The sequence below is a fragment of the Struthio camelus genome, chromosome 2, assembly GCF_040807025.1.
Source record: "Struthio camelus isolate bStrCam1 chromosome 2, bStrCam1.hap1, whole genome shotgun sequence".
In the NCBI taxonomy this organism is placed as follows: domain Eukaryota; kingdom Metazoa; phylum Chordata; class Aves; order Struthioniformes; family Struthionidae; genus Struthio; species Struthio camelus.
The window spans coordinates 301,002-328,759 of NC_090943.1; the positions used below are offsets into that span (position 1 = coordinate 301,002).

At 50.2% G+C, this 27,758-nt stretch overlaps 1 protein-coding gene across 1 annotated transcript in view; it reads right to left on the bottom strand.

The window, feature by feature from the left end:
• Positions 1-27,758, bottom strand: part of AGAP3 (ArfGAP with GTPase domain, ankyrin repeat and PH domain 3) — a 119,762-nt gene that overhangs the window by 45,043 nt on the left and 46,961 nt on the right. The window contains exons 8-11 of the mRNA XM_068933872.1: positions 27,420-27,575; positions 23,123-23,215; positions 13,148-13,252; positions 7,524-7,692 (exon numbers count right to left, since the gene is read on the bottom strand). Coding sequence (XP_068789973.1) covers positions 7,524-7,692; positions 13,148-13,252; positions 23,123-23,215; positions 27,420-27,575 — 523 coding nt within the window. The remainder of the gene's footprint in view (positions 1-7,523; positions 7,693-13,147; positions 13,253-23,122; positions 23,216-27,419; positions 27,576-27,758) is intronic.

Here is a 27,758-nt window from a genome sequence, read left to right on the forward strand (position 1 = left end):
GAAAAGTGAGCAGGACATGGAATCTGAGGTGGGAGAGGGAGGCAGGAAGAAAAGGCTGGGAGTAGGAAGGAGCAAGCAGAGGAGGAGAACACAGGCAGCAGAGGACAGGAATAAAGCAGCAATATCCACTGGCTGAGTGCCTTGTTCCTAAATCCCAGCATGCCCAACTGTCCAGGGAACAGCCAAGCATCTCACTGGCAAATGGTGACTCCCATCCTCTTACAAAGGAGGCCCATTCAGAGAACAAGTGTTCAACTCCTAGCTCATCCTTCATTAGATCAAGTGGTTCAAACCTACCTATCTATGGGACAAGCCAAGCCCATATGATTCAAAGCACTGAAGGTCTGCTCTTCAGAAAAATATCTGTCTTTAAACTTTATTTAAAAATTAATTAAAGGAAAAAATTGTTCTTTTACTATAAAGTTAAGATACCCAAAAGTTGGAAAATGCCAAAATAGAGTTTGTCAGGACAATTTTAGCTTGAGCCTTGTGCATATGGATTATAATGTACTTGAATGAAATTATTTGTTCGACAGGACACCTGCTTCACTCAGCACCTGCAATGTAAAGCACCCTGCAGATAAACGAGGTCGGTCTGTGACTTGAAGCAGGCTCTTGGCTGAGGAGAGCCTCTCTCCAGGAAGGAGGGAGGGGAGAGAGCTGGGACTGTGGGGAAGAGGAAGGTGTGAGCTGACAGCAGCCCTGGAGAACCGGCTCCGCTCCTGCCTCTGCCCAGAGCCCCGGGAAACACCAGACAGGTCTCGCATGGCGAAACCCTTCCCGAGCGCTGGCATTCCTGGGCTGACCTGCCCAAATGCTGCGCCAAAGTGGGGCAGATACCGAAAACCGCACCCCTAAAAGCCTCCACCTGGCACCAGAAACACGGGTTGTTCGGATGCTAATCCTGCCCAAAGGGGCTCTGCCCTGTCTGAGAGGAGGGAAGCCACACTGAGCACAGCGGGAGGCGATCCTGGGAAACCTGGACTGGTGATAGGCAATGCTTTTTGAATCCTGTAGCAGAGTACGACCTCTCCGGCACAATCCCTCCCTCCCTGGCCCTTGTGCCCACGTGCAGCGGACCTTGGCTCTGATGCCGGAAGGAGAAGAGAGGAGGCACCAGCCATCAGCTGCCTCCTTTCCCCATTCCCCTCCGCCAGGTTGGAGACCACGCAGACAGCATCACCCCAGCTCCGCGGCAACAGACACAGGGGAAGGGGAGAGAAGGATTTAGCCATTTGGAGGAGTCTAGACTGAGCTATGCAAGATGGGGTCACCAGCAGGCTGGTGCCATCAGCCACTGAAGACACGTAGAACCACGATACTACTTTCCAGCTGGTGTATGAGCCTGCATTACACTATAGATTACAATTGCACTGGAACCAAAAAACAGATCACAATACAGCAAAACAAACCCTAGTGTCACGAGCAAGCCCAGTCCAAGTGCTTCCTAACTCAAACACACTCAAGTTCGCAATCTTAAAAGTTTACTCTTGTAAGGAAGAAAGCAAGAGCAACTGTACAGGCTTCAATCAAAGGCCCACATAATCCAGTGACCCACCTCTGGCAGTGGCCATAAGCCAGGGAAGAACAGGAACCGAGCAGACCTGTCTAACGTTGTCAGTCCACAGTACAGTGCTTGGGAAGAGTGGAAGGTTGCTCTCTTCCCTGGGATCTGCCACAAGAGGAGAACGGACACATGTGCTCTGCCAGCTTCATACACTGACCAGATGACCAGGAAATGCAGAGACATGGATTAGGCTCACTTCTCATTCTTGGTGGAAGACATGTTATTGGTTACAGGTGCTTCTGAACCTGTTTCCCATCCAAGTTTGTGCCTTTCTGCTCCAGCTCACATGCCCTCCCCTTCACCTCTCCCAGGACAGGTAACATTTCCTTCCACCAACACTGAGGATAGGATCTTAGAGGGGAGGCACGTGGCATATTTAAGTTTTCGCACCGCCAGCTTCACCCATTGCAAACCCTTGTACAGGAGGGCAGGAGCAACCCTTCAGTTTGCAGGACCACGAGTGTTAACTCCTTTCAAGTCTGCTGGGGCTCCTTGAGCGTGGCTCTGCAGCAGCTCCCTTTCCTCCCCAGTTCCTAAGCAATAGCTGCTTTCACAAATTTTTCTCTTTCTCCAGCTGCCTTTCCCTTCACTTCCTGATAAAGGGCAGATGGCAAATGATGCTGAGGTTCATTCATAGCTGGGACAAGGGGAAGTGGTCAAACAGTTCTGTTCCTCATCAGATTTAGGCAGTCTGGGTAACTCCCGAAACAGACTCCTCTTTCTTGTAGAAAGGGTGCTAATAGGTACCTGATAGAGATGATTTTTCCCCCAAAGTGATACCAGCAAAAGCCCATATTTACACAGCTCTCTTAGACCTTGCCAGGAACCAGTTGCCTCTTTCGGGGCTCCTTTCTCATGTCTCAGGGTGCAGGTTTCCCAGAGGTGCCAGCACTCCTTGCTTGTTTGGACTAGTTACCTCCACATAGGCAATATATCCTAAATTCTTCACTCCAGTTCATCTTACCTCAACAAGAAGGAAGACTTAATTGTAAAATAAAGACAAGATTCATTAAGCAGTGCTAAATATCTGACTTTTCACTCCAAGTTCAGAAGAAATTGTTACAGGAGAAAACATAAAATACTGTCTTAGTATTCACCAGCAAGACTATTACCTGTCTGAATGATCTAGCTGCAAAAGCTGATGTCCAGCACCCACACAACCGCCCAACCCCACCAGAGAGAGCTAACAGATCCAAATCTGAAAGAAAACATGGAAGCTCATGGAACCAGCCTCATTTCCCCTGCAACATCTTTCTCGGTGTAACCCTAAGCGGTCAGTGTCATCTCCCTCCTTCTGCCAAGCCCTGCCTATGCGCTACTTCATGTCAATGCAATACTGATGGCTTATCTGAGGAAGTGGCGCCTTTGCTAGTCAAAACACTTCTTGGACTGTTGTTATATTAAAAATAACATTTTATAAATTACAAATCATAAAAAGTGTTTTAGTTATACTCTTCTTAGCCCTCATGGGCATCAGTCACAACATATTCTCATCTAAAGTGACAGGATGTTTTGTTCGGGCACTCTCAGGAAAGCAAGTTTTCCCTCTCCCTGCATGCTTGCAGCTTTCAGGGAATTCAGTGTTATGTGGCCCTTTTCCTCCACCTGTCTCCCAGGATAAGGCCACTCAGTGTCCTGGAGGAGGGGAGATGATGTAGGACACCTAGTCCAAAGAGCCCTGTGTTAACATCTAAGTCTTTGACGTCCTCCTTGAGGGAGCTTTAACAGGGTTATCTTCACAGGGCTGTCCTTGGCAAAATCAGGAGACTGTTTAGGAACCACAATTTCAGAGGACCAAGTGGTTCAAGGCTAGTCTACAAGTCTGCTAACAAAACCTACAGGACATGAAGGCAGGAGAAAAGTGCCAAGGAAATATCTGGACATATGCAAGATGCTTCTGGAAAGCATATTCAAAATGTTCTCAGACAAAGTCCCTTTGGCTGATACTTCCTCGAGTTGCTCTTGGTCTTCCAGGATGCAGCCAGGGAGGTGTGTGAGCAAAATACACAAACAGCAAATTTGGTATCGAGACAAGAATGAGGTACACACCTTCCTAATCCACTGCAGGTCCAAGTGTGGGGCTGTGCTTCCTCGGCTGGTTTGCTTTGTTAAATGTAACTCTGCATAATGCACTGTTTGCAAGTAATGCAACAGGCCAGAAGTGCAAGCTGGCTGAGGCAACACAGGCCAGTAACCTGCACTTTAGAAATGTCCTGACTTTGAAGGGCTTGATTGCTCAGTCTTAATGTTGTGCCAATGCTGGTTACTTGCATTTAGATCTAAACCTATTAACAGATCCTATGCCCTACATCAGCTACTTTTTCACCCCTGGCTAGTCTCTCTACCAGTAAAATTTCAAACAAATAAAAAATGAGGAGGACATTACAGTTGGAAAGTGAAGGCAAAAAAAAGGTTAGAAAAGCAGAGGCCATCCTGCCAGGACCTCTTGACAGCGCCAGTACTAGATTAAGTGTTTCAGAGCTTTCATCAACCAACTTCCAAAACTTCGATCAATCACAACATATTTTCCAGGGGACAGCAAAAATCACATTTCTAACTCGGGACAAAATTTCTGCTTCTAGCCAATCTTTCCACCAAATCTCTGAAGATTTACAGCTCTTGGAGACAAATTTTTAATACTGGCAAACAACGCAGCATGCCACATTTGCTTGAATGTTCCACAAAAAGTACGCCTTAGATAGATACAAATCAGAATTTTTTAGTACAAATGGCCGCAAAGTCTGTCAAAATTCTGCGCCTCTGAAAACAGGGTTTACAATGGAAAATGAATGAAACCTAAACTAGAAACAATTCTGACAGCAGTAAAGTTCCCTTCTTCAGTGGTTCAAATAGCAAAGGTACGATTATCCACTGAGCTCAGGGTCCCACAGGTTTCACAAACACAAGCTCCTTCCCCATTCTCACTCTATTTATGCCCAACCTGCAGGAGTGTTTGTCCCACAGTCATTTCTGTCAGCCTGCCCTTCCCTGACGCGATGGGCGAAGCTATGGCCACTTACACCAAGCCAGCTCAGTAAGGCAGGCTGGATGCCAGAGCTCTTGCGTACTACTGGATTTTGAAGATGCCTGTATTTACTTCAGAGGTTATTTTGAATCTTCATCAGTGTTTTGTATGTGCACTTTATACAGCGACTGGGAGGAATGAGATATTTTATCTTCTTTTCTCCTCCTCCCTTTTATCTACTTCTTATTTTCTCACTCCTGGGTGAGGACTGTGCATCCAGTGGACATCAACACATTCAGGAGCTTTAGTAGAGCTCAGGCCATGAGGAGATAATAGATCACCTGCTTTGAACTCCAAACACAGGCTTTGTTTTGCTTTTAACTAGACACTCCTGGTGTAAGACGATGATTACTTCAGGTCTTCAAAGAGCATGTCCTCTGAAGACTCATTTGTGCACAGGCAGAGAACAGGAAATCCTGAGGTGTCCCTTCTCCAACTGCCCAAAGCATGTATTAGGTGACAGATGCCCAGTCGATCCCAGTAATGGTCCCGTCCCTAGCCCCAAAGGTAGAAAAACTGCCAAGTCCCCGCCAATTTGAGGCAGGGCAGATTCTTTCCTGACCCCAAATCCAGTGCTCTGCATTAGGGGAGGATATGAGCAAGTCACCGTAAGCAGGATTCTTATTCTGTTAGAGCACTTACCATGGCGATTGCATCACCAACTGCAATCAGTCTCGGAGGCATGATAGTAATTGAAAAAAAATTCCTGACCACTGCAGACAACCACCCAAAGCAAAGACACATAAAATCTGCTGCCTTAACACCGAGTCCTGGTCTGATACGCACGTTCTCGGCAGGATAGGAGCACTGTTGTGCTCAGGGACCCAGAAGAAAAGGCGATGAACAGGGAATCTCAAATTCACAAATTTCTACATGACAAAAGACCGTTGTATCCATCTCGTTTGATCCCCTGCATGTACGCATGGGTGCAGCAACAGGCACATGAGCCGGATTACAACATATCTTGTAGAAAGATAACTAATCTCATTTTAAAGGCTTCAAGCAGTGATAAGTCCACTGGCTCTCCAGATAAACTATTTCAACATTTAATTACCCTCCCTGGTAGGAAGCTACATCTCATTTCAAGTTTAAATTGTTCTAACTTCAGCTTCCATGCACTGGATCTCCTCACGCTTTGTCTGCTATCAGCACAGATCTCTTTTCTAGGTACTGGTTTTCCAAACAGCAGTAACCAGTGATCAAGTCACATCTCATTCTTTTCTTGTGAGCCAAACAGGATTGAGACGACTGTCGAAAGCAGGATACAGGGTTACGTGGACATTCGGTTTGACATTACCATCGGCTTTTCTGCAGTATGTCTTTGAATTCTTCCCATAGCTCTGATAACCTTCTCTAAGTACTAGCATCAGCCCAAGTACCCTAGAAATACATATCTGAGAAGTGCTGTGTACAGAGGCAAGAATTATTATCCTACTCAGGCCTGACCTGCCCTTTTCATATAGTTGCCCCTCAGCATTGAGAGCTCATGAAGATACAGCTATATACAGTAACTCTTAAATCCTGTCCCAGTGACTGCTTTCAAAGTTAGTCTCTCATCCTGCAGGTATTGTCTGATTCTCACATCACAGAATTACTGCCTTGCATTTGGGCATATTAAAATGCATGCGTGCTGAAGGTGTACAGTGGTGGTGAAGAAAGGCGAGCGTGCAGGGGACAGCAGCTGCAGAAAACAGGTAGAGCACTTCTGAGCTGCACTGCCTTGATCAAAAAATACAGTAATTTCAATCATTCACTAGCAGTTTATCTGTTCTGCAGACTAATTCTGACTCTACTGAAACAGCAATTCGGGTTCAGAAGGGTTTACTACTTTACACTCAGCTCCATGTGAACACAGCAATGCCAGCATGAAGCCATTTCCAGCAGCCCGTGTGCTGCTGAGGACCCCAGCCAGTTCCCTGCATTTGTTCCAGCTGCACCTCACCTAATGAGACCTCAGCCCCCAAAACCCGCGAAGCACAGTGCAGACAACCACACGACTGCAAGATACAACCTGAGTGCACAGCAGGACTGGATAGAAAATAGGATGTGCTGGTCACCCAGGTTCACCCTAGGTGGCACATTGTGCAGTAGAAGATTATCGAGAATTTCCATTATCAGGAAATGCAGCATGCACGCAGGGGCATGCCAGCACTCTCCTGTTACCCTGAAGAGTAGAGTTGACTATATCCGGCTATATTAGACTGCTGCCAGCAGCTGGCTGGGAAGAAGAATGCATGTGGAAACTGTCCATTCTTGCTAAGGATACCAGCCCCAGAACAAAGTCAAGACTTCTCAAGGCCCTCGGTAACGTGGGCAGGAAACTTCTAAGTTCAGTAATTCCCCCGGGCAGGGAGAGATACCTCCTGTGGCAGGAGGCAAGCAGTGTGGCATGAACTCCCTGAGAAATCAGGGACTCTCCCAACGTGACCCTCTCCTGTCTTGGTGGCAGGTGTGTCTTCTTCTTGAACGTGCACACAGAAAAATAAATAACAATTACAAAACTATCCTCTTGCATAACTGTCTCTCCAGGACAAAGTGAAGGAAAAAACAGCCACAAATAAGGAGAGAGACACAACAGAACTTTCCAGGGATCGAGAGACATCCCTGGCCTGAGATTTCCCTTATTTCAGGGAGCAACAGCTTCATCTGTAACTGCTCAGACTCGACTGTTTCCTCTCAGCGAGTTCATGCCAGTAGTTATAGCCCTTCTACCTTTTCTTTTGCCCTGGAAATTAGCCAGCATAATCCCAACAGGCAGCTCACCTGAACACTTGCACAGAAACAGGAACATGCACTCAAGGCACTCACAAAGAGTGGTTAAAAAAAGGAACATCAGAACAGCTTTTGCTGCTGGTTCAGCTAAAGAAGGCACCGCTAATGCGCAGGAGGGAGGGATGATCCCCACTTCTGTGACTCAGGACCCCTCCTTACCTGTGCTTCCCGTGAGCTGCGTGCTGCTCCTCTCCTTCGCCAGCCCGTTGGCCTTGGGGCTGGCACTGGGTGCTGCTGTCGCTGTCGCCCTGGGTAGCCGCTTGCCTGGCACCTTCACCGTTGTTCTCAGAAGATCGATTTCCTTCCCATGGACGTTCTGCATGTAATCCTACAGTGGAGAGGCAGAACCATTCAAGCTCAGCCTGTCTCCGGGCCATCTCACTCAGCTCCCCTCTCATTCCCTTATTCAAAACCAATTCACTCGGACCTATTCATCAAAATAGCAATTAATTAACAGACAGGAGCAAGGAGGTCAGCCAGCAACGTGGAAGTGATCTGGGAGCTCACATGCTGGTTTCTCTTGCACTACGCTGAGGTACCAAGCCAGGTGGGCTAGAGGTAAGTGACTCTTCCCAGTGCCCACAGCCAGCCATCTTCCGACAACACAGATGCAATTCCTTGACTCCAATTTGCCTTTTTGTGACCCTAGCGGACGAGTTATAACTGGCTCCAGAGAAGCACCAGGTTTCACTTCCACTGCCCAGATCTAGCTGGTTCTAATGTGAATAATGTCAAGATGTAGCCACAGGCGCTCAGATGTCATGACAAGCCCATTTGTGAAAACCTGGCTAGGTGAGCGGAGGTAGATGGAGCAAAAGAGCACGTAGATGACAGACTGTTCTTTCCTGTCATCTGTTGTCTTTGTCGTCATAGCACTTAGCTATAGCAGCTTATAATATAAGTAATATAATAGCTGGAAATTCCCTCTCAGTTCACCGCTAGCATAATTCAACTCCAAAACACAACTCAGGATAATTCCCTTGTACATTCACCTGTGCATCTTCAAACGCTTCCAAACGTGGTGTTTCTACCTTTCCTTCCGGTAGGTTATGGTAGCAACCAGAAAACTCCACATACAGACTTGTTAATATCATCCTGCTCTGTCTCCTAATACTGTCTCACCTTTCAGACTAAATAAGGCTGCACACCTTTAGCCTCTCCTGAGAGCTGCATCCTCTTTCGTTTCTTCCACCCTTCCTCCTGCTCCACAGGGCACTGCAGCTCTCCCCTAGCCCTCTCCAATGTGGCAGCATCTTTCTTGGACTTGTGCTACCCAGAGGGGAAAGACCAGACCGACGTGATCTTCCCAGAGATGCACAGAGGGAAACTGCCCTCTCCTGCTCTGGGGTACAAACCTCAAGGGCACGGGGACAGAAAGCTGAGTCCCAGAGAGTTTGGAAGGAATTCCCCTGCCACGCAATGGGGGCGCATCCGTTCCTGGCCCTGGGACTGGGACCTCCCATGAGCTCCTGCTGTGGGGACTCACACTGTAATTGGGGGATGAGTGACGGCAACTGTCCAAGGTGAGACTGCATCTCTTCATTCAGCAGGGAGGCTTTGGTTTGCTCCAGTTCACAAGGAGGTCACCAAAAAGATTAACTCAGAGTTGGTCCCCGTATAAATCGTCTGCTTCCAGACTCAAGAGGATGAAGACACGAACAAGATCAGTTTAAGAGCAGCTGTTCTCCCAGTCCTTGCCTCCAAGAAGTAGGTGAAAGAGGGCTGCACGGGCAACGCTCTTTGGGCTCTGGTCGCTATGTGCAAGGGTTACAACCTCTCAGCAGCACCTCAAACGCCTTGCTCTGAACTCTTTTCTTTCCACAGATTCATATACAGGCATCAAGTTCTCACAGCTAAAATGGAAGATGGGTGCAGCACAACGCAACGCACCCTTCTGCGCTTCTAGCTTCTGGGGGACTTGAACTTAAATGACAATCAAGACAGGCACACACCCTGGGTGTCCCAAGCAATCTCTAGAAAACTAGCCCAACTAAACATTACTCCGAGCTGCTCCTGGTTGGGTGGGAGCCTGGTGACACCCCTGGGCAGGGAATCTCAGAGGGGCTGGAGGATTTTCCCTAACTCAGCACAATCGCTGTGCTAGCCGGCTGCCTGCCGGAGAGAGCGGTCACCAGCGCACTGCTTTTATTACATGCTATAAAACAGCAATTTCTTCCCAAGCCTCCTCGCTAATTACCCAGCCAGTTCTCTCATTTCATTTTATTACTGGAATTAACAACGAGTTCAAAGCGTGGAAAGCTATTAAGATGTGTGATTAAGCCACATTCAATTAGTTTCTACAAACAATTTAATTGATGTTGCAGATAGAATTAACAGAAGGTGATTGTGTGAATGGCTCCACTGGCTGCAAAATGGGAGATGCTTTCTCTCTAGCTCTGTGCAGCACAGCGCAGCCTGGCCAGTGAAGCTGGGCTGAACCACATACGCTTTCCTCACGAGCAGAAGCGTTTGCTCTCCAAGGCTTTGGGAAAGTGATATGAAACCACACCGGTCTTTTCATAAAACTTGTTCTTTTCTTCTCAGTGAATATACTCACAGAAAGATAAGAAAAAATACAGAGGCAACAAGAAAAGCTGTGCTGAATCCAGGGATCAGGCCCCTCAAACACTCCTGCCTTCAGCCAGAGCTGCTACTCACAGCTCCAGCGCCAGAGGTCTTACTTACAAAGTCTCTAAAACTGTTGACTATGTCAGAGAAAAGGCAGAGGTGACATCTAAAAGCAGGAATACACAGCTCCGTAAGACCCAAGCATAGGTCCAAGCTGCTAGTCAAGTCAGATACACTTTCTTCAAGGAATTAAGGAACATTTACTTACAAGACTGAATCCAGCTCACATGACCGCGCTTCTACTAAACTCATCACTGCAAATCTACAGTTCAGCCCTACTCCCAGCGAGGAAACTTCAAAGTGGGGATGGAGGTGCCATGATAAGATCCTGAAACTGGCAGAGTGATAAACACACAAGAGCACACGACTATCTTAGTCAGGAAGCTTTTGGGTGATAATATCAGAAGTATGACCTAGACAGTGCCATGAGGCAACTCTTACTTGAGGAGGCACAGACACATTTGAGGAAGATATGCCTGCTGGAGGAAAAAGAAGAATGTCAGGGCTGCTAGTCCATGAGATATCTACATCCATCCCAGGAGAGGCTGGGACAGAACGAAAAGGAGATGCAAGAGAAGAGATGTCTAGACAGGAATTGCCCTGAATCACACCAAGGAAAAGCCACTGGGAATGCAAAAGCAGCACAAAAAGGCCTTCCCTGTTTGAACAGTCCTGACATGGGCTGGGAAAAATCCTCTTCCCTCAGTATTCAGCCATGTCCTCAGGGATGCCTCTGCTGCACCCCTAATTCTGCCATCCCCTAGACACATGGCAGCACAGGTTCATGCTGAACAAGGTAGGGGTGAGGCTGGGACTAAACGACTCAGTGAAGTGCAGGACGCTGAGTGTCTCCTTGACAGGGGATCCTGTATGCTTGCTCTTGGGAGCAGCTTACCTTACCACATGCCTGTGGGATTGACAGCTGTTGCTACGAACGGAAGTGGCAAAGAAACATGTGTCCTTCCTCAGGAACACAGGTTTGAGCAGTGACCCAGGCTGTGCAGTCCTAACATGCTCTGCTTTGTGATGGCCCGTGAAAGAACATGGAAACTTGGCTTATACCACACAAGACAAACCAGGTGACAAAAGCACGGCAGCATCTCCTGATTCGTTCTAGAAGATGGCACACTACGGGGAGGATATAATGGGACATCCTCTTCTGGGCTCTTTCTTCCCCCAGGGTGCCTTCCTACCTCTGTCCCCTCTAAGTAGGTGATAAACCAGATATCCAGAGGGAAGGCAAGGCAAGGCAGAGGGGCCTCTGGCAATCTGAACTGCACACAACTGTGCATCAAAGCCTGAGTTTGCCCACGTCACAGAAAAAACACAACATGATGGTAGGCGTCATTGCTCTTTGTCCTAATTCTCAGGACGGCAATGTGAGGGAGAAAGCGTGCAGGATTCCCTGTCCTTGCAGGAGCCAGAGCTGGGCAGGTGGCAGCTGCATGATCTGCAGTACCCCGGGAATTAGCCACTGCTCTAGGTAAACATTTAGGACAATATATATCTTGGGTGCAAGGTTCAAAGCTTTCAGTGTAACCTAGGGGAGGAGAGGCCTATCTTGGTCTTTTCTTAGTAACAGGCTGTGGTCACCAATAGCACCAGGAGGAAGCAAACTGCATTTTTGCTTGTGGGAATATAGTAATGAAACGAAACACTGAAGGAAGTGCCATAAGGAAGGGTAGTGACATCAATCTCAATCACCCCCAAGGAAGAAATGTATAAAGAGGAGGGAAATCAGTGTGTAGCAGCATCATCTGTGAAGAGTTCAACAACACCCCAGAAACTACTCTGCCTCTAAGTTGATTGTAACAAGGACCTATGATGTCTCCATTGAAAAGATGATACTCCCACACATGCACATGATACACACACACACACACACACACACACACACACAGAGCAGGCAGCAGTCACTCCCTCCCAGTTTGACTCTATAAAGGCAAAAAAATGGGATTACAATGTTAGGAAACTGTAGAACTAGACAACACGTTACATGGTACAGGGATCAAAGACTAAAAGGAAAAAACTATTTTCAGAGGTGCCATGAATTACAGAAAGGATGTGTAATGACTAGCTTTTGAGTTTAAGGATAGGAGGGTTAAAAGGCTCCAGGGTTCAGGACCTGGAGGACTGAGTATAGCAAGCCCATGAGTTGGGGCCACAGGGTTTAGGAGGGAGGAGAAAGGCTGTGAGGCTCAGGGCACTCAAATACCCCTGTGTCTGAGGTCTTCAGAGACAAATCAAGGGCCCTGGAGTGCTGAGGGAGCACAGGAGCTGGAGCACGGTGCTCTTTGCCCTTTCGTCCCAGAGCACTTTTCAGCATCCTGCTAAACCGCTCTGCAAACAACCTCCAGCCTGCCCTTCCCATCCGCTGTTATGCTCTCCTGTGAAAGCAACGTCCTCTGCTCACAAGGCACTGTGGCCTGTAGTGCCACAGGTGTGTCTGTCCGTGGCTCACAGTCTCAGCAGCAAACTGTGCTCAAGAGGGAATGGGGAAGAAGTCATTAGCCCCACAGTGGGGAGGCGACAGAGATGGATGGGGAGGCAGCTGTGTGCCTGAGCCAAGCAGTGAAGAGGATCAGAGATGCATCGAGTGACAGCTCAGCTCGGCAGGCTCTGCACAGGCACCTCATCTCCATTACCCAATACCTAGCAGCCAGGAAAATTATTCTACACCCAAATGGCACCATCAGATATGGCTGCAAGGAGTTCTCCGCCTGTTCCTCACCCCAGAGGCAGGGAGGCAGCAACCCCTGCTTTAATGGACTGAGCAAGGGAAACAGAGAAAAGAAAGATGCATTTACTTAGCGTAATTCTATGCAGAGCATGTTCCTATCAGCTTTTCCCACCCATCTGACACTGCAGAGAGGCAGTTTTCAGGAAAGGGAAGAGGTTTTCTCCAGACTCTGGTAAATAACAACGTACCAAATTTGCTTAATAAGCCTGTCCCAGAGAGGGTAGTGCTGCACCTCCTGCTTTAGGTCCTGCTGCAAGGAGAAACTGGGGCTTCTACCTGCTGCCAGACCCTTTCCAAGCAACCCTTTGCAACTATGGCATCTGCAGGAGGTCCTGCACCATCAGCCACAGCAGGAAGGAGGACACTCTGCTCTGTCCCACCCTGCTCCTCACCGCAGCTCAAGTGCAGCACTTACGTGCAGGCTGGGGTGGTAGGTGAGGACTCCGTTGTCACACAGCGTCACATACTTCTTCTTCCACTCTTTGTTGAGAGACTTGCCACTGCGTTTGAGGAGAATGCCCTAAAAGAGAAGTGTAGAGAATCTCAGATCTTGGTTGGTCCAGGCACCTTCCCCTCAGCTCCAGAATTGCCCCTCATACGAGATTGCTTTTGGAAGAGACACGAAGATCCAGACTCAAGAAAAAGGGCTGCACCCCCAACCCCATCATCCCCAGTGTGCCTCCCCAGACAGCCCCCTTCTCAGAGCTGAGGGTCTCCACACCCCAGCACTGATCCCCAGATCCTCTGAGGGACCTACCACATACACTGCTGTCCCAAGCCACTCCTTCAGGCCAGCTCTGCTTGTGCTAAAGGACAGTCCCAACACAAGGCAGAAACCAGTCTCACCACCAGCTTTATTACCATAGTGCTCCCAGACTGTCTTTGACCACCACAAGCACAGACAGGGCAAAGCAAGGGCAATTTAGGACATGCTGGGGCCAATGGAATAACATCCCAACATATGGGACTCACAAGGGACAGATATTCCGTTGCCTGCTTGCAGTTCTTGCTTAGAGATGTCAAATGGATGGAGCCAGAGATACATTTAAGGAGCTAGAGCAGATCCTGGTCAGCTAAGGTATTGGTTCACTCCCTTTCCCCATCAGGAGTTTACACAAGATCCATCCTGTGGCTTCCAGACACAGTAAACATCTTGGCCCTGAAGATAATCATGCTTCCACGCTCCAAGCCTCCATTTTCCCACGGCCCTACCCCAGAACTTACTTTCATTGATCTAAACCAACAGTTGTAGTGAAAGCATTTGATGTGGGAATTCACACTTCCAGTTTACCCCCTATACAACACAGGAGCACAACGTTCACTTTCACAAGGCTTGCCTTAGACAAACATCTTAGCATGACAGAGAATGGGCCATAAAGCATTGCTATCTCCTCCCACAAACCCCTTCCTTATACCTACCTTATTTCCCAGCACCCAGCTCATTCCTTCCCTGTTATCTTGTCACTTCTCCAAACTACCCAGGAACCCAACCTTCTGTCCCCTACTTCCCCAAACGGTTAGTTAGGCCCTCTAATCTCTAGCAGTGACTTTCCATTGGCTCTGTGCTGCACTGGATGGGCCAAGCCATTTGGGGACTGATTTCTTTGCTCTGTCACAAACTACAAAGAGAAAAAGCGTTGCATCCCAAAGAATAGCTTGGGACCTCCTAAGCCTCTACCCATCCCAACTCTGACTCCCCAGGAAATCTGCTTCTAGCAGCAATCCATGACATAGCAGGTACAGGAGTAAGGGTGGAGGTGGAGGGTCTGGAGAACAAGGGCAGGGCAACAAGCTAGATGTGAGGGCTCTGGAACAGGGACTGGGGAGAGAACATCAAGTATTCTGTCGGCAGGGAGAAAAGGACGGAACAGGCAGACAAAAGTATGAAAGAAAAGCAGAGTCTGGGAAAAAGCTGGATCTACCAACTGTTGGGCCCAGGCCCTCCAAAAGCACTGTCTGAACAGACGTCAAGACTGGCTGTTCCTAACGTGGCAAAAATCTGGGCCCCAGGCCAGCACCTCCTCAAAAACCTGGACAGAGCATCTCTGTCCTGCCAGCTTTGGCATATTTCGGGGCCCCTTCGTACTGCCTAGAGACTGAGGCTGCTGCACTTGCACGATGGAAAAACACAACAGAAAAGATGTAGGGTTTGGCACATGCTGGGGTAACAATGCTGCACAGACATGACCATGAAATCGACAATAAATGATGCAGAAGAGGCAGAAGTGCTCCATGACTGTTTCTGTTCAGTATTTGGGAAGCGATCAGTGTGAAAAGGAAATGCCTCCCATTCTTACAAGGGAGAGAAAGTTAAAACAGAATGGCAAAAGCTGAAGTGTTTTGATGGTGGGATCTGATCACTTGCCTTCAAGAGGTCTAAAAAAATTAGCTGAAGAGCTCATTTTGCAGTGGTTAAAAGGTACTGATTTTAACATGCCTTAAAACACAGAAGCAGTCTGAAAGCTCATGCCTTGCCAAAATTTGCAAGGGAAAAAGCAATGACCCTTGTAATTACGGACAGTTAGTTTGATGCTTATACTGGGCAAAACTGGAAAAGCCAACACAACAAGCAATCAGCAAAGAATGAAAGGACAGCAGCATAACTAACACCAATTGACATGGAAATAGGTCATCAGAGAAGTCCGATGTTACTTTTTGTAAGATAACAAAGGTAACTGTTGACACAGCATTTTTAGATTTCTGTAAGGATTTTAACTGATTGGCACACACCATTAAAATAACACTGCATAAAATCCTTATCATCATTAATATATGGAGTAAAAACTGGTCAAGTAGAAGGTCACAAAATGTAATCATAAATGACCACAACAGTCTAATCATAAATGGTAAATCCATGTCCCAAAGAAATATTTGCATAGAGGTCCAACCAATCTACGTTCGATCCATGCTATTTAATCAATGTCTTACCTGATGAGCTGAAAGAAAACACTCAGTGAGAAAATCTGAAGAAAACACAGAAACTGCAGGGAGTAAATCAGTGCGGTGACTGGTTGTTAACACAAACTGCTTCAGATCACTTGGCAAACTGGGCTCTTAAGAACAGTATGGATTTTAGCACAATTCATACAAGGTCTTGCATCCAGGAACAGAGCCTGCCAGATCATCTCACAGGGTTGGCTCTCTTGGCTGCAAAGTGCCATCACTAAACAGGTTTTGAGCTTGCAGTGTTAACACTGTCATTAAGAAGGTAACTGAACCTGGAAACGTAGAAGCAGAGGACTATCGGATTGCACAAGGCAGATGATACTATTTCCAGGTGTGATATTATCATAGAGAAACGGGGCTGGAAGTGCATTCAGAGGCCACCCAGCGGCACCGGTGTGCCCATGTCACTCCAGCCTTTTTGTAGGAACTGCCAGCGACTGAGGTTCCACTCCACCCACAAGAGATCTGTTCCTAATGCTTTCCTACACCTCCCTCGATGAAACAGCAGCGCACTGCTTGCCCTATCACAGGGAACAGTCCCATGTCCTTTGCTGCAGCCTTTAATATATCTGAAGACTGCTATTGTGTCTCCCTGCAGTCTTCCCATCCCTGGACATGTGGTCACTCTTGCTTGGTAGAACGTTCTTCTCAGAGTGTTAACCCTGTCTCCTCTGGACGGTCTTCAGTTGTTCCAGAGCTTGAAGTGCAGTGTCCAAGACCGGACCCAGTAGCCCACTTGAGGCCTTATCGTGCCTAGAGGGAAGATTGCTTCATGTGTCTGGTAAGCAATACTCTCATGCATACTGTGCAATACTTGCATTTTTTAAGCAGCAGGGTATGGCTGGCCCTGCTCTGGTTCTGATCTACCACTGATAACATCTTTTTCTTTAGCACCAGGCCATGCATTTCCCATACGCTGAAAATGATTATTCCTCCTCACATACAAAGCCTTTGATTTGTCCTTTTAGAATCATATCCTGTGTTCTCCAGGTTACTGAGAGCGTTTTGAATTTCAGACCTGTATATGAACCTGTTTGTAGCCTTTCCAACTTGGTGCCTCCTACACACTTAATAAGCACATAATCTTTTCTATCACCCCAGTCAGGAAGATGAATGAAGATGCACTGGATGACATCAGATCAAAGACAGACTGCAGGTCCCCATTCAGTTCACCATTTACAGTCATTCCCTGAACAACCTGAGCAAGGCTTTCCAGCCATTTGTGTATCAGTTAACCGTGGTTAACTGATACTATGGAGTATCAGTAATATTCCACAGCAATGCCCAACATGAGCCTGTAAGCGGACCATCACAAGTCTTCCTCTGTCACACTATCCCCAGCTGACCCCACCTCCTCTGAAGCCCTGGCTACTCCAATACCCTAAGCTTCTCTATCATGCTCCACACCTACATTTTTGGTTGGTTTCTTGGCCGGGAAACAGGCTGTGGCTAGTCCAGAAGTACATTGTGCTGCTGGTAAGCTATTCTGCAAACGGTAACTGGTCTGTTGGACAGCCAAAGGGTACATGCCTGCTGCCTGGAGGCCAGCTGCAGAGCCCGTGGTCTGAACCGCTCGTCCATTGCTTCTGTATGCAAATGATTCACAAGACTATTAATGGATACTAAGTCCAAGGTGGGTGGAACACTGAAAAATGAAAGACACTTGTGATCTGGAAACATGTCTTCTACAGTAAGACATGAATAGAATCTTTAAATTAGACACATAAGCCAGAGGAAACAAACAAAAAAAGAAAACCAGGCCACAAACAGCACTCAAAATGTTTGCAGTTAATTTACTATTACCACAACTAATCTGGATAAATGGCGGAGTCTCTGTATTTGAGAACTATACTTTTATCTTTCAAACAAATCTGCCATAGACCAGACTGAACTTACAAGTCTGGTTCAAAGTCACTGGGTGAAATCATCTGGCTTGTGTTATATTGGGTGGTCAGAAAGATCCCTTCTGGTTTTAAAATTTGTAAGTTCTAAAGTCTGATCTGCCAACACGTACTACAACCCAAAAATTCTAGCTGCCTCTGTTCTCCTTAATATCTCTTCAACTCGATACAACTTGGTGCTGCAAGAACAGCTATTCAACCCTTTCACACTGCTGCATCCTCTATCAAGCCCCCAAAATGTGTTGTCTGCAGAGAAGAGTTCAGCTGCAATTATAGTTTAGCACACAAATCTGGAACTTCAAAAACTGAAAAATAAGCAAAACCAGACCTGGAAACAGAGTTAAGTACCAGCAGCTCCTTTTTCAACCCAGAAGGCATGAGAGTCCAAAACTTTCCTGAGAAATTGGGAGCAACTACACAATCTAAGTAAACATGTAATAAAATTGGGGGGGGGGGGGGGCGGCTTAAGACCAAATATTTGCAAGAAACAGCTGAATCCAGGGATAGAGCTTACAGTTAGACTTGCTCTTCACTGCTATGTTAGAGATTAAGAGGCAGGAGATAGAAGCTGAGAAGATTCCAGGTTTTAACGGTGTTGCTGTGCTGACAGCATCAAGGTTACTTACTAGCCCAACTTCTTTTCCTTTTTGGTGGTGAAATGTGGAGATTTAGACCAGCAGCATCTAGAGAATTCTTTTTCTTGTCTTCTGAGCAATGGAGCAAGACCCCACAACTCAAAGAAAAGTGAGAAATGGCAAGAAGGACAAAGCCAGGTGAAATGCAGGAATGTGGATGATATAGGGAGGTGCAGTATCTCCAAAAATGTGCCCATCCTCCCCGCAGAGCTCATCACCTCCATGCACGTATTCGGTATGCTCATGTGCACGCATACACCCCAACATACCTCTGTAGCTCCACGTGTGCACCCAATACCCGTGGCTTCTCAGGCCTGCACATGGCAACCCTGCACACTGCTCAAACACACACGCACGTGCATTATTACACCTCAGGCACCCTCTAACTCTCATGGAAAGATTTACAAGAAATAACTCTTGCAGAAGTTTCTTCCTGACTGTCATACATGAAGGAAAGAACATGTCAGAGATGAGAGGCAGGAGAGCTCAACCCTCTTCCACTCCCCACTTTTCCTTTCTTTTCCTGCATTTTGTTGGCCAGTGTGATTGTTTCTGTGTTGTGTTCGGGTTGTGGTGGTGCACAGTAAAAGCAGCAGCAGCAATATGCAGCGTAATGAAGCAGGGAGCAGCGATGGCCCCCAAAGGACTCGTTTACTCCACAAATCTCCCTTCCACTCACTTTTTGCTAAGAATTTTAACACCAAACTTAATTGTAAAGTCGTGTATTGATTGGAAAATGCAAATGGCAATTTAAATGTAATCTAAGCTCCCAGCATGATCCCAGCTCCCAAGGAGGAGGAGTCACCCGCTTTGGGCCCGACTGGAGTGAATGGCCCAAACTGAGCTGGGCCAGGGATCTGGGGGTCCCTGGGCTGCCTATGCATTCAGTACAGCATTCCCAGAAAGGATTTGGTGCATGTGCAATCAGGAGTTTATTCCTAGCAAAAAAACAGCTGGGAAAGCTTAGCCTCCCGGCCCAATTAACCCAATTCTCAGAGACAAGCGTCCAGCATGAAGAAGCTCACTCCTCAGTGCAAGACCATCCGATCCCACATATCACCAAAAGGCCATTACAGCAAAGGGATCCTGAGACCACGGCACAGAACTGCCTACTAGCAGGGGCACGGGCTGTCTCTGCAGCCTGCAGAGAGAGGAGGGTGCTGTTCTTGGCATAAAGGTGCCCCAACAGGGACAGAATGATGACTGAACGCATCTGTCCCTCTGGGCATTTCCATCTTTTTTAGATGTGAGTGGAGACAAAAGCAGGTTGCCCAAAGGAGTTGTCCTCAATTGTCCTGGAGAAGGTGGAGATAAGCAAGAGCCATCCAGCCACCACATCTCCACGGCAGTATACCTCCTCTTAGAGCCCTTCTCAGTTAAGCGAAGTCTCCACCCAGCATTTCTCCTTTCTGCAACACCTAACCCAGCCTCTCACCTCAGGATCAGTCCCAGTCATCAGACTCAGCTCTCTGCAGAAACATAAAGCACTGAGGGCCAAAACAGGGTGCTAGCAGTCAACAGCACCACAGTCCTCTTCCCACATAGCTCAGGAAGATACCGTGCACTGGTCACAGTGATCACAGCCACAAGTATTCATGAAAGGAGACTGCAGGGCACTTACAACTGTCCAACATCACCAACTGACTTGGACTATCTTTAGGCAATTTAAGCATGCATTAAGCCTTGTTCTGCCAACCACGCAGGGTCAGACTACTCCCAAGGCTATCTATCAGTGGCTGGAGCACCCCAGACATGCAGTATTTGTTGTCATCAGCCCTGCAATGCATGTGCTAGGGAATGGGAAGTAGTCTAAAAAGGGCCAAGCACCCAGGCACACAGTGTTTATCACTCTATTCCCCTCAAAATGACCAGCTTCTCAGTTCCTTTATGGCAAGGTAGGACCACCACAACATTGAAGAGTAAATCTAGCTAGAGGCCCTGTTTTTTGCTGACTTTCAAAGAGATGGCATGCAACCAGATCAGCACAATCTTCCAGAAAGGGCAGGTCCAAATCAGAGAGCAGAGATATCACCACCTGTCCCGATTCTTTGTAGCGTGGAACTACAGCTTCAGAAAGCCATTGCTCCTTTTCGCATTTGTGGTATCAAGTCATCCCTCTCTGTCCTGGAGGGATGCCCTGGCAAAGGGCTGACAGCACAGCAGGGATGGCGGAGAACTTTGGCTCCCTGATGTTACTCTGGATCTACGGCACTGCACGCTTACACCAGCTCATACTCCATGACCTCAGTAAGGATCTTGGCCTCTTTTTTCCTTTAGGAACAAAGCTCTGTGCCTTCTTAAGATGCTGCAGAAGAACTGTTTAATTCAAGCAGTGGGAGGGCGGCCATTTCAGAGTGCCCCAGTATCTCAAGAGACAGGTCACAGCAGTGCTCTCTGGTCTTAACGTTGCCCCAGGGCCAACAACTCCAGCATGGTGCAACACACAGAGCCCAGGGAGGAAGAACCATTTCCATAAACAGGAGCACATTTTTGACAAAACCCTCCTTTCCTCAGCATCACTACATGCTCCCCTAAAAACAGAGCAAGGATCTCCTCTGCACAGTCACCTCCTGTAGCTTTTGCTATTAGAGGTGCCAGTCCTGAGACTGGGCAGAGATCTGGATCTTAGAAGGTAACAACATGCTCCAGGATCTACTGGCAAGGTGCTGCTCTACAAACTGGTCACTTCATTTAGCCCCTCAACCATTCAGGTAGTCGGGCACCTAATTCTTCCTGCAATCCACAGAAATTAAGTGCACGCTTGTTTTTGCAGACCTAGGCCTTTGCCTTGTCTCTCTGTCCCAGTACTTCATCTGTTCAACATGGTAATAGCACTGCTCTGCCTACAGCATGGAAAGATTTAATAATTCCTCTAAAATACTGCCATGCCCAGCAGATCGGACAAAGTCAGACCCAACTAGCAACACACAGACACATGGGAGCAGGTAAAAAAAAGCACCTTGCCCTGCTGGTTCAAGGAAAATCCTGGAAAAAGGAACCCCATAGGTCCAGAAACCAAAGGCCATGGAAATGCTCTAACATTCAGACTTCCTGGAGTCACCCAGTTTGTCTGCCAGCTGCAAGATTTTGAGATGTAGGTCAGGTATAGCTCAAGGAGTCGCCTGCTCTGTTTTCAGCCGTCCTTTCTTTAATGCAGAACTTCTGCCCTCCGCTTTCCCCACCCGACACCATGGGCTGACTCAAATTAGAGCAAATAAGCCCTGCCACCGCAAACCAACTCACATCTCATGTTGACTCACAAGCAAAAAGTTGTAATGCATAGCATGGAGGCAGGGCTTGGATGTGCACCTCACAACCATCTAGCACTACGCTGGACGGTGCTGGAGCGGGCAGGTTCGTCATCTCCAGAACACGGTTCCCACAGCAGAGTGTGCAGAGACAGCCAGCTTCACATAGAAACAAGGGGAACAGCGCGGACAGAGGGGCAGGCACCCCTCCAATACGAGCAGTAGAAGAAACCATTAAAGGAGGCTCGATCCTATGTTCCACCTAGGAGGTAAAAAAGGACCCAGGCTCCCAAGAGAGGAGGGGCACGGCCTGGCATGAAATAGATACGCCCCCTTCTGCTAGGGCCACGCGAGCCTTTGGCACGCTGGAACCACAGCTCCCGTGTGTCATTCCCTGCAAACCCAGCCAATACCATTTGCTTCCCTCGGTGCTGCCCCCCTCCTGCCCAGAGCCCTCCTTCAACACGCTCCCCTCCCTAAGAAAGCCCTTCTCCAGCACTGCTCCTCCTAGCACTGCCACCCACTGCCCCAAACACCTTCCTAGTGCTACTGGACAACAGACCTGCACAAACCTTTCACAGTGTTACTACGTGAGCCTGGGGATCTCTTTCCCCAGTGAAACCTCAGCACCAAACGGTACCTGCACGGGATGCAGGTTCTGCCTCTCCCACCCCACTGCCCAGCACTCCCGGGACGCAGAGACAAAACGGGCCCCACATGCGCAGCAGCTCAGCTCTGAGAGTTCATAGCCAGACAGCGAAGAGAGACGCCAGCTGGGACCACGGGAAGAAAAAGGGAATCACAACAGGGACACAGGTTGCAAGGCAGAGGCACAGCACAGCCACGTGCTGCAAAGCAGCGCACAGATTAGTCTCACCAGTATTGCAGTATGGCAAAACCCTAGTGGAAACACCATCTAATCAATCCACACTGCTTGTGCTTAGGTGCTGCTGGCGTGCCCCGGCATTACCCATCGCTGCTTTCCAGCCGACAGACACAGGGGTGGGCAGTGCGGCAGGGCTGGGTCCCAAGTGGTTCGAGCGTCTCTGAAACCCAGGAGGCAGGAGCAAAATGCACTTTTGCCGGGGCAAGCAAACGCCTCCCTCCGGTTCGTGAAGGCTCATGGCACGGCCCCACACTCACTGCTTTTTGCCCATTGCCCACGATGGGGAGAGCCTCCCTGCCCTCCCAGAGAGCAGTTCAGCAGGGCCAGCTGGAGCAGGAGAGGATCACGGCGGAGGAGCATCGCGGCGGGCGGCCGGGGAGCTGAAGCGGGGCTCGGATGCCCTCTGCTGGAACGCGCTCCGCCAGCCAGAGCACCGTCGCCCTGCTCCTAACGCCGGCCAGCACACACGCACAGCACGGGGGTTTGCACGGGGCGCACGGGCGGCCCGGCGCACGCACCCCTGAGCACAGAGCTGATGGCAGCAACACTTGCATGGAAACATACAATGGGCCTGAGACAGACATTCCTGGGCAACCAGGCAGGCGTGCACCCCTGCGCAGCGCCGGCCCGGCCCAGCGGGCACCCCCCAGCTCCGCTTGGCTCATGCTCTCCCATGCCTTGGGCCAGGTGAAGACACCCCAATCCACACCACAAAGCCCAGCCGCGCTTCCTCAAGCTTGCTCTCGCATGGGGAGGGAGGGAGGAGGATCGAACCTGCTTCATGGGAATGGCCCGCCCGCTGCCGATACTGTCCGCTTTACACTCCGGCACCTTCTTCTCCCGCTCCGGGTCTGCGCCCTTTCGAGACTGGAAGAGAAGAGACACAGGTGTGTTAGCCACAGGGACGCAGGAGAAGGAAGTGCAGAGCCCCCACCACCCCCAGCAAGCCGGCAGACCAGACCAGATCGCTCTCCCCCAGGCTAGGTCTCCCAGTGAATGGAGAAGCCAGCATCTCACCCTTCCCCGCTAGGGACCCTCCTGCCCTAGCCACCCCGGACCTGTCTGCTGGCCAGCTTTCCCCTGCCCCCCAACAGCTTCCAGCAGGGCTATCCCCCTAGCAGCACAGGGCTACCCTCTGGTCCCCCCTCCCGCGGGGGCACACAGGACATGGCGACAGACAGAAATGGCATGGGATGCAGGTGGAGCATGGATGGAAGCAGGAGAGGCTAAGGCAGTGAAAGGAACTCACACCTCTACTAATCCAACAGATTTATTCTGTTAACACACTTGCACCATACAAAGTAGCACAGGTCACTGGGCAGAGATACCAGCCCCTTACAAAAGAGCATGGACAATAAATATCTATCATACGTCTAGAGAGTTGAGAGCAAAACCTGCCAGCCCCCGAAGGCGGCTGTGGTGAGAGCAAACTCCAATAAATACAATATGAAATATACAGTCTGTTGAGCAGAACTCATTCAAAGTGCTTAAGACAGAGGAAAATATCAAGTCATACACGGCATGGAGCACAATCAATACATTCAGAATCACAACAATGGCAGAAGGGCAGCGGCAGCGTCTCTCTGGAGCGTCCTACACACCCCCTCAGTCCGGGAGCGCCCCGTGTGCTTTGGATTAGAAAGGGACGTTAGCCCCACACGCCTGGGACACCAATTCACTCGCTCTTGGGCCCAGAATAAAACAAAGAGATTGAAAGAGAGGAAAACTAAAGAGACACAGATGGCTGCTCTGCTGCGAGGAGGAAGAGGAGGAGGAGCAGGAGTCCATGCAGGCTGCAGGAGATGCAGTAGGGAGGAAGGAGCTGAGTGCTAGCGGCAGGCGCTAACAGCAGCTCCCGCAGGCAGCAGCAAAGCGTCTTTTGGCCCATCCAGCTCCACTCGCTGCTGTCGCCCCGGTCCCGGCGGGTCTGCAGGTCTTCCCATCCCATGAGGGTCGTCCGCCTGGCATCCCCGAACATGGAAAGTGCCAAGACAGCATCCAGCAGGCCCAGAAATGTCCCAGCTTAAAGTGCAGGCGCAGGCCGTCTCAGCGCTTCCTAGACTGTACATTGGGGGGATTTAAAAGGCTCCTGCGTGTCTCCGAGAGGGGGACCCATGCTGGCTGGAGGGCGGGCGAGCCTCTAATCTTAGATCAATCCCAGTGCCCATCCCTTATCCGGCCCTGGAGAGGCAATGAAAAGTGAGAGAATTTGTACAGAGGTGCCGTGTGTAACCACCTGGATCTTCTAATTTGGAAGGAGTTGGAAAGGCCTTTTTGTTGATGAAAAGTTGGAAACAGTGGCACATATCTGCAAATATCGAAAGAATAAAGAGTTTGGCAAGTTATACTCAGAACACGGACACGAGTCTGTCAGTGACGGGGCGTCAGAGGAGACGGGCAGACAGACAGGCCGCTGAGCGTGGAGCGGAGGCAGCAGCAGTCTGAGCTGGGGTGGGCTCCCGGCTAGCTGGGACCGCGGCGGCGCCGCGGACAGGAGTCTGTCTCCACCTGGCGGTCTCCGACACGCAGACCCCGCTGCCGGCGCCGCAGGCGTGCGGGTGTGCGGGCAGGGAGCGGGAGGGGAGCGAGCAGAGCAGGAGAGGAGCAGGAGGAGGAAGAGGAGGAGGAGGAGGAAGAGGAGCAGGAGGAGGAAGAGGAGCAGGAGGAGGAGGAGGAGGCTTGGAAACGAAGCTCCAGGGAACGCACCAGGCGCCCAGCGGGGGCCAGGACCGCGGCCGCGCGGGCTGCGGGCGCTCCCCGAGCGGAGCGGGCACAGCCCCGCAGCACAGAGCCCGCGGCGGCCCTGCGCACCCACCCGGAGGGCCCTGCCGGGGAGGGGGCACGCCACGGTCCCCGGCAGCGCAGGCACGGGGATGGCTGCTGGCTAAACTTACGCTGCCTGCTCGGGAAAAACTAAAGGTAGAAAAGGGCCTTCCCGGCCCTTCCTTGCTGGCCCTGTCCCCCTGCGGGAGGAGGTGGCGGATCAGTTCTGCCTGGAGCTGCTGCTGCTGCTGCCACGACCAAATGGGGTGAAGCCTTCGATGAGAGCCATGTATGTGCACCAGCACAGGAGCAAGCAAGTGAGCGTGAGCCCCAGCACGGCGGCAAGGGAGCGCGAGCCCAGGATGAGCACGGTGAGCCCCACAGCGAAAGTGAGCAAGCTTGAGCCCAGAATGAGAGAGCAAGTGAGAGCCCAAGACGGATGATGACGTCCACAGCAAATAAGCATAAGCCCCGCAGCAAGCCCTCCTCCTCCCCCCATGAGCGCGTGCCCAAGCCAAGTGACCGAGCGTGGCACTGGCTGGCTCTGGGAGGAGTGAGAGCGTGAACATGAGCTGACGGCGAGTCCAGAACCCGTCGGCGCAGGTGAGCAGAAGGATGAGTGGCAGTGCATGAGTGCCCGCGCGCACTGGTGCACAGCAGCAAGCATGAGCAAGAGAAACGGCGGGGAGGGAGAAGCATCCATCAGAACTGAGGTGCAACAGTAAGCATGACCATCAACAACAGGAGACCTACAGGGCATCTTCAGGCAGGCATGAGCACACAGAGGAGGGAAGGGCTAGTGAGGAAACAACCATGCGTCAGGAGCAGTGGATCCATTGCAAAGGAGAGCGTGTGCTGGGAGGAGGTTGGCGGGAGGACAGCCTGTCTGCCAGGGAGCAAAGGGGCTGGGGTGAGTATGCGCACTGCAGAGGGACGGGGACATGTGCGTTCAGAGAACAGGGAGCAGGGCAGGTACACATGAGATGCAAACAGTGGGGAGAGCACAGAGCGTTCAGGACATCAGAGCAGATGCTTTCAGGATGTCAAAAGTTGAGGGAGATGGGTACACTCAGAGCACAACGAGTCGGGGGAATTTGGGAGGTTGGTAGTGCAATGACAGGGAGATAGGGTATGGGAGATTGCGAATTTTTGTGCATCTGGGATCAGGGCAATGGCAGCTGTTCACACAGGATAACATGGTGCAACAGGTACAAGGATTTTGTGATGGCCACTTCCATAGACAGCAGACACAGGTGTACTGAGCACAATGGTGGCTGAAAAGCACATTGACATGGGTAGGAGAAAGGGCATAAGCCCAGCACATTTACGCGGGTACCAGAGGGACAGAAGCACATTTATGTTGGGAACAGAGGATATCTACGCTAGACATGGGGGCTAAGAGTACATGTGCGCTAACGGCAAGGGTAAATTTGTGGGCTGCGCTAATAGCAAGGGCAAGTTTGCGGGCAGGACTGTGTGCACACTGGGTGAAGAGGTGTGTGCGTGGTGTGAGAAGGTGCTAAGAGGCAGGCTGCAAATTCAACCAGGGGAGATAATAGCTGCAAACACGCCCTGTACCACCTGGGTCCCCAGGGCTTTTGCTGGCTCCCTAGTACCTCAGTTCATTGCTCCCCTCCCTCCATGCCCCACGCAATTCCCGGGCGCGCTACTCAAGTCACACTGGCGTGGGGTTTGGGTACTACAGTGAGTGGGGCCCAGTGCCACATGCTGGGCTCTGCACAGCACCATCTGCCAGAGCCCAGCTGGTACCAGACAGGGTGCCCAGTCACCAGGGGCTTCACTCCATTCTTGGGGACACAGCCCCAGGGAGAGGAACTGCAGAGGGTCACTGGTGCCGTGCACACACAGAAGGGAGTAAAACTCTTCTCCCAGTAAAAAATCAGGGAACTCTGCTCATGCATGCACACACACCTCACACCCACACACCCACACACTTCACACCACCTTACCCTACAGACATTCCTGCGTGTGCAAGGAACGGCTTGCTCTCACTCACTCACCCATGCACAGGCACATGCAGAAAACAGTTCTCAGTATCACGGTTCCCACCCATTTGGAAAGGCTTCTCCCTCCCGCATGCGCACGCTCCTCCAGGCTGTGCTCCCACACACGCAGCCCGCTGCGTCCCCTGCCACCTGTCCCTCCCTGGGCCAGGGCACACTGTCACCTGGAGACTAACGCACCAAAGCCTGGGGGCGAGATTGCTGCCAGCAGCCTCCTGTCCCCTCTGCTCTCCTGATTCAGAGAAAGCTCAACCCAAAGCTTGTCCTGCCCCTGTGTCACTTACCGTGAATATGTTGGAGCGCCGCTTGGACTGCTTGCGAATGGGGGTGGGTGTATTGGAGGCAGCAATGGTCTCAATCCGTAGCTCCCGCTGGCTGATGCTAGGTGTGGAGGGCACAGAGGAGGAGTAGTCACTAAAAGCTCCTCCACCGTTGGTGGCCTAGGGCAGAGAGAGAGCAGGATGAGTCACACAGAGACAGGAGGCTGCCTTGAAGCATGACCGCTTACCACGTGCAGGAACCTCCTTGCACAGGCAGCAGCCTCACAGCCGGGGCAAGGAGGGATAGCACTGGACGGGGCTGTGGGAGATATTCTGCTCCTCACACTGCTGCTGCCCAGTCAG